The sequence below is a fragment of the Palaemon carinicauda genome, chromosome 1 (assembly GCF_036898095.1).
Source record: "Palaemon carinicauda isolate YSFRI2023 chromosome 1, ASM3689809v2, whole genome shotgun sequence".
Classification (NCBI taxonomy): domain Eukaryota; kingdom Metazoa; phylum Arthropoda; class Malacostraca; order Decapoda; family Palaemonidae; genus Palaemon; species Palaemon carinicauda.
The window spans coordinates 299,175,418-299,187,504 of record NC_090725.1 but is presented as its reverse complement, the minus strand read 5'-3'; the positions used below and the strand labels follow the sequence as shown (position 1 = coordinate 299,187,504).

The 12,087-nt window shown below is 40.5% G+C and overlaps 1 protein-coding gene across 1 annotated transcript in view; it reads right to left on the bottom strand.

Moving 5' to 3' along the window:
* The window catches only part of LOC137658048 (cytochrome P450 2L1-like), a 216,513-nt gene that overhangs the window by 56,958 nt on the left and 147,468 nt on the right, over positions 1-12,087 (bottom strand). The window contains exon 5 of the mRNA XM_068392766.1: positions 2,638-2,837. Within this exon, the coding sequence (XP_068248867.1) occupies positions 2,638-2,837 (200 nt within the window). The remainder of the gene's footprint in view (positions 1-2,637; positions 2,838-12,087) is intronic.

Here is a 12,087-nt window from a genome sequence, read left to right as displayed (position 1 = left end):
CACGCGGAAAGACTAATAACGCAATAAAAAACATAACACATGGTAAAATAAGATAGGAAGGCATGCTGGATGATGATGATAATAAAATTAACTATACATCAATCGTAAAACAAACGAGGGAGCGAACATGAGACAGGAGAAACCCAAGCCTGACAGCGCTGCGGCAGGGCTACCAACATAACACAGAGTCAGTGAAGTGCTAACAAAATGCAAACTAATATGTAATATCTGACTCATGATAGCCCCTCGAGCTAATGCAAGCAAACGAACGACGTTAAAATGATAAGCAAGTCCGTGGCGTGCGAACGTAAATAATCCAAGTAATAATATAGTGGAATACGAACGCCCGAAGGCGACCAGGCATGCCAACCTACCGATAATATGCACACGTATATGTAATAACTGTTATCATAATAACAGGACAATATAAAAATTAATACGGTGAGTGAACCGTGGATACCCATAAAGTTCATGACGAGAAACAATCAGTATGGAGGACTCACTGAAAATTGGTAAGAACGAAACGAGAGAGAGATAGGAGGGAGCCGGGCGCCATGAAAGACCGACGCGGGGGACGTGAAAAAAAAGCTGTTATAATATAAGCAAAAAAGGGCAAGGCCCCCTCCAAAATCTCAAAACTCATAGATCTGGTACTTAACTTAAATGGAGTGACAGTAGAGTCCGACATCTTGAGGTAAATCCAGGAAAAACCAGCGAAATTCACACACCAAGGCAAAATAAGTGTTTGAAAGAACGTGCTATTAAAAGGAGTGACGTCACTGGCGTGGGATTGCTAGTAGTAGTAGGATGTTGAACGGCACCTCGCTGTTCGGGGATGTTGACAGGAAATATCTACATGGTGCGAGGCCTTTGGTTGTGATTTATTCAGCGCCCCAGTATTATACCGACACCTTATTAAGGTGAGCGAGCTGGGTTCAACCTAGCATTCCTATACAAATTTTTCTCTGGTAAATTCATAGCAGTTTTTACCTTAGAAATGATGTTAAAGGAGCATTTCACTGGGCGGCACGGGTCGGAGCCCAGAAAAATAAGTATACAAAAAAAATGACTTTATAAAAAAAATTCACCAACAATCTAAATATGGAAGTAAGCTAAAACTATTCTACGGACTTATTCTACGATAATTAGCATCATTTGCCGAGATCCATGAGGGGGAGGAAACACAAGGGAAGATTTCCTGAAATGAGAAAAAAAAAAAAGTTTAGCTAAAAAATCTATCCTCTTTTCAACATTTTTTGGGGTTAAGTAAATGAAATAGATAGTGGCTTAAATTTTTACAAGATAATATATTATCGTACAACAAAAATGTGTAAAAGAATCTGCACTTGAATATTTAGTGTTATGAAAATGAGAATTTAAAAGAAAAAAAAAATTCGGATTTCTATTTAGATTTTTTCATAAATAAAATCCTTATATCCATTGCTGAGCATGGTATTTATGCATGAAAATATCAGAAATTTTATAAAAAAAGAGGAATACATAGAGCTATGTCAGCTTTTGTCGGATATGCTCGCAAAATGGCCGCCAACCACACTACCTAGGAAGGTAAAATCTGCTACCTGAAATGGAAAAAGATATGTCAATATCAGCGAGTCATTTACTCATAATTGTTCGAGGATTTGCAGAAATATATTATGGTAGCTAGAATGAAGTTTATAGATTATTTTGCAATTAAGAAAAATAAAATAATGATCATTATTAAGTTATCATAAAGGTACAAACTTACAAAAACAGGAGAAATTATAAGCTATTTTATAAAAACATATGGGGTAGGAGACATTCACAAACACTTTACAACAATCCTTTTTTATACACACCTAGACACTACTGCACATTCGATAATTATATAAAAATTTTATATTACACAACTTACCTTAATTAGGTACTGATGGGTCGAGCTCGACCCTAGGGTATCTCGGAAATAGTACAAGGAAAAGAGCTGGGATGAAATGCGTCCTCACCAGACTGCTGCGCACGCAGAACTGAGGTCTCGCAGATTGATATCACTCACAACCAATACTGATGAAAAATTATGGCAGAAAAACAGCAATCATCCCTAATATTTCTTTTTCATATAACAGCCAAAATTACAGTTTATCTTGATGCAATATCAATTTCGTAATACAGTAACATCATCTCGCTATCAATGTGAGTTCATAGTATCATAATACACTCCTACAAATTTTATTTGGACCAGCTCTGTAAGAATCGAAGAGTGATTCTCAGGGCTGGATAACCTTCCCTTTCAATAATATAACCTCACGCACTTAAAATACTGTACCACCTTCAAGAAAAAATTTGACACCAAGAAAGGTAAAGAAAAATAAAGATGAAACTTAGGATTGGTTACAAATTACTCTTGAGATTAGGAAAAAAAATTTAAAAGGTGTGCAGTCTTGTCTCGCGTAATGAGCTCTTTAAAGTGCAGTAATAAGATCTTTACAAATACGAGAATGCATCATCCATTTCCAACCAAATGATAAAGATAAAGAAGCCAGTACTTTGATCATTCATGAAATAATTTTTTGCTGCTTCCATTGTATTTTACATGCATCAATGTAGAAAACTAGTAAATCATCAAATAAAAAATACAAGAAAAATATTTGGATACCTTACCTGAAAGTAATTAGTAATTTCTTCTGTTAAATCATATATTTCCATAAGCCCAAGCCTTCGTTTTAATGATACGGGGATAATTGGAACAGTCCATTCAAACATATCTAGCCACCTAACAGGACCATCCAAGGCTCTTACCATATCACTGATCATTTTGTTGAATTTGATCACTTCTTCACCATCTATCTCATAGCGCTTACCTGTAAGCAAGCTAAATATTTTAATGGAATAAGGACAAATATACAAGTTCTTTTTTATTTGGGGGGGGGGGGGACAATGTGCTCTGGGGTTTCCAAGGACTTTCCTGTAAAAGGCTAGAGTGGGGATTACAAAATGACACATTACCGAAGAAATACTGTAGTCTCCCTTGCTCTAAACATATGGTTTTAACATGCTAAGTAACATTGGAGAAAACCAAAGTTTCAGGTGCTATTGAACTAGTCACAGCACCCCAAATATCGACATCATTGCCCAATGTCATTACTTTAAACCAAATACACTACTGAAGACATTGCTACTTGCACACTAGCTTGCACCAAAAATCAAACTCTCATTGTTCAGCTCTAATAAGAAACCTATGTCTACTTTTAAGCAACAAGAACCAAGTTCTGATAAGTTATCTTCTATTCCAAGTAACAGTACCAACGTAATAGGGGGGCACTGATTTATTGTTCAACATTGCCTTTGATGGTTTTTTACGAGATCGCCTTGTACAGCGTATGTTGCATTTCATTCCACTGTTTTCTTAAAAACCTGGAGGAGTTTTAAAATTTGTATCTTACCACATATCCCAGTTTTATGAACTTTTATTCCCATTTTATTTTACAATATTAAAAGTTCTTTGAGCATAAAGTCTTGCCATATATTTTTGGCAAACAGTATTTTTTTCATATACTGTCCTAGCCAATCAAACCAGAGTTTGTTCTATTCAATTGCTGGTTTATATATATACTGTAGGCCCGAGTACTATCAAGTTTAGCTTTTCGATCTTGTGAAATTAAAGCTCTCTTGATGGATCTTGGTGTTTATGGAGATGCAGACCATAATAGTATGTTTCCTTTTTTATGAAGACTGCATATTTAATAGCTGCAAAGTTATGTTATTTTGTGCAAGTTAACAAGATGAGGAGCTTTTTAGCACTTGGAGAATCAATAATGTTACTCCATTATGTAAATGTGTTTCTGGTAGGTCAAGTCCAACTGATTATTAAAAGAAATATCTATCAACATGAACACTTAAATAACATGACAGAAGAGGACGAAACAGGGTAAATGTAAAGTTCTTCAATAAAAAAAAAATCATATGCAAGTCATGTGACGAAAAAAAAAATAAAAATAAATAGGTGATGGGCATTTAATCATAAACTTCTTTACAGTTGATGCATACAAAAAGCCCTAACGTTTATTCCCACATTCCCAGGGGTAGTAATATTAAGAAATATCAAAATTCATCTCTAAAGTCACAGTAGGGTAATTTACAAAAAAAAAAAAAAAAAAGAGAGAGAGAGAGAGAGAGAGAGAGAGAGAGAGAGAGAGAGAGAGAGAGAGAGAGAGAGAGAGAGAGAGAGAGAGAGAGAGAGAGAGAGAGAGAGAGAGAGAGAGAGAGAGAGAGACTGTAGGTATGAACCCCTTTTAATCCTTTTCATTATTAGATTTTCTATGCAAAGGGTTCATCACTGAATAGTTTAGACTGTAAGCTATTAAAGTTTTCATGTATATTCATTTTTCATTACTGCATTGTGGATGGTGAGAAATGGCATGGAGCAAGGGCAGGTTGAAAACATCGCGATGCGCACAGCAGTACTTATCATAAGTGAAACATTAAAATTTTATTGGTATATCTCATTGCTTATAACCGAAACCCTCACGGAGGTGGTCTGACTATATGTTTTGGAATGGAGGTCTGACTGTAAATGTTTTGGAACTGATGTCAGTCCAAGAAAGAACTATAAAGATTTTCATAGTATCAGGAGGCTGTCTGTTGCTTCAGGAGAGGTGGATTCTGTTTGAGATTTCTCCTTACAGTGACTGTTCCCATTATGAAGTTCCTTTAGGAGAGAATTTGTTGTTCTCCCCATTCTATCTATTGGGCTCTATTATTCTAGTATAAAGCTCTGGACAGAATGAACCTTGCATAATATCTTTCAAAGATCCTACAGATTTTCCAGGATCTCCAAGTGGACTTCTTACAATGAAAGAATCACAACCTTCCACAACACATGGCTCCAAATGTAGATTCCTAATCATTGGGAAGAGATACCTTGAACCTGGACAATGTAGATTCCTAATCATTGAGAAGAGATACCTTGAACCTGGACAATGTAGATTCCTAATCATTGGGAAGATACACCTTGAACCTGGACAATGTAGATTCCTAATCATTGGGAAGATACACCTTGAACCTGGACAATGTAGATTCCTAATCATTGGGAAGATACACCTTGAACCTGGACAATGTAGATTCCTAATCATTGGGAAGAGATACCTTGAACCTGGACAATGTAGATTCCTAATCATTGGGAAGATACACCTTGAACCTGGACAATGTAGATTCCTAATCATTGGGAAGAGATACCTTTAACCTGGACAATGTAGATTCCTAATCATTGGGAAGAGATACCTTGAACCTGGACAATGTAGATTCCTAATCATTGGGAAGAGATACCTTGAACCTGGACAATGTAGATTCCTAATCATTGGGAAGATACACTTTGAAGCTGGACAATGTAGATTCCTAATCATTGGGAAGATACACCTTGAACCTGGACAATGTAGATTTCTAATCATTGGGAAGAGATACCTTGATTGATTGATTGACTGATTTAAAGTTTTCAGGCATCCTGACATCTGAGGTCATTGACGCCGGTAACATTTAATTTATGTATACAAAAATAAAAGATAAAATAAAATAAGATAAAATAAAATAAAAGATAAAATAAAATAAAAAATAAAAGAGTATTCAATTAAAATCATAAAAGTTGAATGTCATAAAAGTTAAATATTTTTCAGAAGACCTGCTTCTGAAATAAATCTAAAAATGCCACTTGCATGGTAGGAAACATCATTTCCAAGAATCTTGGCAAGGATAAACCTGCCACCCTCACCTCGAGCCTCAAACAAATATCTATTCCGCAAGTTGTTATAATTTTCCAGGATCTCCAAGTGGACTTCTTACAAAGAAAGAATCACAACCTTCCACTACACATGGCTCCAAATGTAGATTCCTAATCATTGGGAAGAGATACCTTGAACCTGGACAATGTAGATTCCTAATCATTGGGAAGAGATACCTTGAACCTGGACAATGTAGATTCCTAATTATTGGGAAGAGATACCTTGAACCCGGACTAGAACAGATGTATCTGTTTCCAACAAGTGAAATTGAAGGCTTTAAATATCCTTCATGACTTTTCAAGGACAATTGTGCTGAATAGCCCCTGCCATACACTGCTCCACCATCGAGACCATGGCTACTGGTTAGTAGACCTGAATCGTTAAGTAAGAGTCAAAATCTTTGATTCCTTCATTCTGACCCAGACTTTGATTCTATCGCATAAATATGGTAGGGGATATTCAGCTCATAACATGCCCTATTCTATGAAATGTCATGTGATGTTTCCACTAGACAATTCCAGTCCAGGTGAAATGCATGGATGGCCCTACTGAGGGATATGCCAGAAAACACCAAACTTTAGAATCTGCATTGACAGATCTTCTCAAGTGGGGCTTTTGCGTGGATTTGGACCAACATGTTTCACAAGATTAACCAGTATTTTTATTGACAATGACCATCTCCAGCAATACCTTCAGTATCCTGGTGATTTCAGCATTAGAAGTGCTTTGGCAAATTCAATAGTGCCTAAACTAGCGGGTCTCCCTTATACTCGCCCAGTTTTTGCACATAGAAACACTGAAGGGGGACCTAGAACATGGTAGAAAATATTTCTTTGGCAAGTTATGTTATATTGAAATCTCTGTTCTAGCCTTTTACAGAAAATCTTGGAAACAATACAGCATGTCCCAGAGAAGTTTTACCTTGGTCAAAATCTTGTTATTTTTTTTTTTAATGTTCTAGTGCTACAACTTCAAGAAAAAAGTATCAATTTCATAGTGCTCAGTGGCTAATACTATTTTAGTCTAATTAAAACATTGGATTTCTGTTGATAATGATTAAGTCCTCGTGTTTCAACTGATATCCATTTCTAACACTAAGTTGATTACTGATGCTAGTTGAAACACACCTAAATATAATACTGTACTAGTTTACTCAAGTACCTAAATCAATCTCCTATGCTGATACATATAGTGAAGTATCAATTTAGGACAAACATTTTATAACATGGAAACATAACTTCTAAAAACGACAGGGATGCTATAAACATAGAATCATATGACACTAAAAAGGGATTTTGACGTAGGAAAAATTTATTTCTGGGCGAGAGACCTGTGCCGCCCAGTGAAATGCTCCTTTTACATCATTTTTAGGGTAATAACTGCTATGAATTTTACCAGAGAAAAAATTGTATAGGAATGCTAGGTTGAACCCAGCTCGCTCACCTATTAAGGTGTCAATATAAATAACTGGGGCGTGATTAAATCACAACCAGAGGTCTTGCACCATTTAGATATCTCCTGTCAATATCCCCGAACAGCGAGGTGCCGTTCAACATCCTAGCTCTGAAACGCTACTACGAACGATCCCACCCACGCCAGTGATGTCACTCCTATAGCACCCCATATTGGGGCCCGACAGGGAGGGACGGGTGGGTTCACTGGGGGGGGGCACAGGTCTCTCGGTCAGAAATAGATTTTTCATACGTCAAAATCCCTTTTCTGGGCTCTCACCTGTGCCGCCAGTGAAATAGTACCAAAGAATAGGGACCCAATATGGCTAACTACCTGGGGAGAAAAATAACACAAAAATAACATAGATGGTGGTTTAATATCAAACAGGGGGATGAGGAATCCCGTAAATACGTAATCCACATGGATATGAAAGTGATAATTAAACATTGTAATCAAAACAAAAAGGAAACCCGTAGGTAAGCATTGAATATAGATGTGAATAATGATAAACAAGCTTGGTAAGCAATTCAACAAGATAACCTGTAGGTAAGAATTCAACAAATATGAATATAAAAAATAGTAAACAATCCCATCAAGGGATGAAAGTAAAACCAAGCAAAAAGCAGATCTATAAACACATACTTAGTGTAATAAAATCAGCACAGTGAATTTCAAGAACAGATTAAATCAAAAACAATTCGTGGAAATTGATCACAATGTAAAATAAAATAATACACCATAAGGATATATGGTAAAGGGCAAACAAGATCAGGTAGGAACAATAAGTAAGCCAGGCAGGAGGGAAAGAGGATAGAGCAAGACATTGTGATTAGGACTCAGTACCTTCAGGAGGAACTACATTCCCTGCTGCTACTGTGGCAAATTTAAGAGCTTCTAAAGGTTTTAGGTAGTGGCACCTTTAAACTTTAGGGGACTTCCAACCCCTATATTTTGAGAGCTCATCAAATTTCATGTGGTGGAAAAAGTTGAATTGAAGTAGCCACAGCTCGAATATCATGGACATGTGGGAATGATTCAGGATTAGCTTGTTTAATAAAATAAAGAATTTGTTGTCTGATTCCCTTAAGGGTAATGGCTCCTCCATGTTCTCTAATAAATAAAGGCCCTGTGGTTGTGGTGGAAGTTCTACTTAAGTAGGATTTCAGGGTGGTAACTGGACACAGGGATGGATCCCGAGGAAGTGGAACAATCTTCCAGGGAGACCACCTGTTTTGGGGGTCCTCATTTTTAGCCAGGAAAACTTTGTTAGGGGAGAGAAGGACCTCACCCAAAGAGAGAAACTCTATATGACCTGGGTCTCTAGATAAGGCTGACAATTCTGAGATTCTGGAGCCAGAGGTGAGGCTCAAAAGAAAAAGTGTCTTTCTTAATAATGCCATGTAGTTACAGGATTCATTCGAGGTGTCAGAGGCTAGCTTAAGAACATCGTTCAAAAACCAGGAAACTGCGCTAGGGCGAGTTGAAGGTTTTAATCTGCACAGGCTCTCGGAATGGATGAGAAATATGAATCCGTCAGATCAATGTCAAAGCCAACATGGAAGATCTTTTTCAAGGCCGACTTGATCGTAGTAATGGTATTGGCTGCCAGGCCTGATTCAAAGAGAGTTCTGAAGAATGTCACAGTTAGGTTCATTGTCATTTCCTCAACTTGGGAATCTTTCAAAAACTTTGCTAGTTTCTTGACAGCTGAGTCATATTGATGGAGGGTGGATTCTCTTTTGTCAGATTCCAGGAATAGGGTATTCAGAGGATCGGTGTTTGCACCTTGTTGAGCTGCGAACTTCATGAAGTCCATAAAGTTAGGGCATTCAGAATCCTTGAGGAAGCTAACACATTGCGAGTTTGTACTACTTGTGTTAGTACAGGATTGGGAATCCGCCGGGGGGGGGGGGGGGGGGGGGGGGGGGGGGGGGGGCTAGCTCTAGTAACAAGGGGAACCAGCTGCTCTTGGGCCAGTTGGGGGCTACCAGAGCTACTCGACCTTTGAAAGATCCGAGTTTGTGTAAAACTTTCAGCAGGAGATTTATCGGAGAAAACAGATAAATAGTCTTCCAAGTGTTCCATTCTAGTGACATAGCGTCCATGGCATAAGCCTGAGGGTCCAGGTTGGGGGCTACGTAACAATCTAGTTTGCGATTGGACTCCGTCGCAAACAGGTCCACCTTGAGACCCGGGACTTGAGATAAAATCCACTAGAAGGATCGATTGTCTAGTGACCATTCCGATTCCAGTCGAGTCGTCCGGGAAAGTGCGTCTGTCACCACATTCCGAACTCCCACTAGATGGACTGCTGATAGATGCCACTTGTGCGATGCCGCCATGGAGAAAATCGTCAACATGACGTGGTTTATGTGGGCTGATCTGGAGCCTCCTCTGTTGATGCAGTGGACTATGACTGCACTGTCGAGGACCAGTCTGATATGGAGATTCCTGGCTGGCCTGAGACGTTTTAAAGTGAGGAAGACTGCCACGGCCTCTAGGACGTTGATGTGCGTTTGTTGAAAGATCGGTGACCATAACCCTTGGACTTTCTTGTGTTGGGAGTAACCACCCCACCCTGTTAGAGAGGCGTCTGTATGAACGACGAGTCCCGGGGCCGGATGTTGCAAGGGAACCGACTTGGAAAGATTTTTGATCTTCGTCCAAGGCTGTAGACTTTTTCTCAGGATTGGGGGAAGACGAGCTTGCCTGTCTCGACGTTTTTTGGTTGCTCTGGAGCGCCACACTATGTTTATGTCCTTTAGTTTGGACCTTAGGACGATGTCTGTCACAGAGGCGAACTGTAAGGAACCCAGGATCCTCTCCTGGTTCCTCCTGGACGTCAACTTGTGCCTGAGAAACTGTTTCGTATTCTTCGCTATTTCCTTCCTTTTGGTTTTTGGGAGACACAACGTATGGGAACTTAGGTCCCATTGTAGCCCCAGCCATTGAAACTTGGTCTCCGGGACCAGGCGGGATTTCGAGGTTGACCTGAAATCCTAATTGTCGAAGGAAGGAGAGGACCTTGTTCGTTGCTATGTGGCAGTTCCGGACGTTGTCCGACCAGATCAGCCAATCGTCGAGATAAGCCACTATTTGTATTCCCTGAGTTCGAAGTTCCTGAATTACCGTCTCTGCTAATTTGGTGAAGATTCTGGGCGCTACGTTGAGGCCGCACGGCATCACCTTGAATGCATAGGCTTGTTTGCCTAGCTTGAAGCCCAGAAACGGACGAAAATGCCTTGCTATTGGAACGTGATAGTAGGCATCTGTAAGATCTATGGAGGTGGTGATGGCCCCACGGGGAAGTAAGGTCCGCACCTGCGAGACGGTAAGCATGTGGAATTTGTCGCAACGAATGAAGGAGTTTAGACGAGACAGGTCCAGGATTACTCTTCGTTTGTCTGAGCCTTTCTTTGGTACGCTGAATAAGCGACCTTGAAATCTAAAGCGATGTATGCTTTGGATTGCGTTCTTTTGCAACAGATCCTTCGTGAATGTATAACTCTTCCGTCGGAAGCTGGTAGAAACTGTTCGGTGGAGGGGGTCCCTGAATCCAGCTCCACCCCAGACCTTTTGAGATTATGCTGGAAGCCCAATTGCTGAACTTCCAGTGGTCCCGAAATTTGTAGTCTCCCTCCTACCTGCGAGTCAATGGTTGGAGGATGATTTGCCGCCCCTGCCTCCGCGGAAAGACTTGCCTCGGTGGGAACCCCTTCCGACACCTCAGGCACGAAAGGCACCTCTGGAACCCGTGGCGCTGGTAGCCATGGAAAGAACCCTGAGATTCATACGTGGGGTTAAAGGCGGGGGAGGTGGTGAATGAAGTCGAGGCGACTTGGGCTTGAGGGACCAACACGTACTGTTGTTGTTGATGGTCCTTTGAGGTAGAAGGCTGGGAACCTTGAGAAACAGACTGAACTGGGACCGGTTGTACCACTTGAAGAGAAGGTCTAAATTGAGAGGAGTGGAAGGGCCTCAACTTTTTCCTACCTCGGATTGGGGTACTAGCCGACTCATACTTCCTCTTAGGGACTAGGCCCCACCTAACCTTGAGGCTTTGGTTGGCTCTAGCTGCCTCGCTGAGAACCGAATCCACTAGGTCCTCCGGGAAGAGATCCGGACCCCAGACTGGGGCTTTGATGAGCCTATTAGGTTAGTGTCTAATCGTAGCCTCAGACAGTACATGTCGTCGGCAACGGAACCTGGCATTATGAAAATCATAGACGTCAGTCAGTAAGGTCTGCAAAAGGGATTTGGTGAGGACCTTAAAGAGAGGTTCCTCTTCGTAAGTGGCAACGGTCAATTTGGAAAGAGTAACCGAATTAATCGACCTACCGAGCCTACACCTGGTGTTAAACTCGAATTTAATCAGAGACTCCGGAAGTTTAGGAAGGCGTTCACTGAACTGCGTCGAAGCACAGTCCGGGCTCAGTTTGCCCACCGAGAAGGTAGATGGGGTGTTCCGCCAACATTCACTATCTCCCGGGAAGAGAAGGGAAGTCAAGTCCATCTCTCTGAGTTGAGGTAAGGGCTTCTCCTCCTTGGTACCCTGATAGGCAATCTCCATGATCTTGGTCGCACATGGAGTCGGGGTCTGCTCATTGACCACAAACATAGTATACAAGCTCTTGTAGGCTGTGATCATTATATTCATACAGTCCCATTCATTGAAGATGCGGACCAAAACAGACTGTGCCTGTTCTTTAGGGAAGATCACGGTCTCTTTCGGGACCTTATCCAGGAGGATTAGAGCCTCCTCTGTTAGGCGGGTATAGCCAGGGAAGGGAAATTCAAGACCCGGCGGGTAGAACTCGTAGTCCTCGAGAGGCCGAGTTTCGAAACCTTCTATGAATAACATGCCATCCGAGAGGGGGGCATGTAA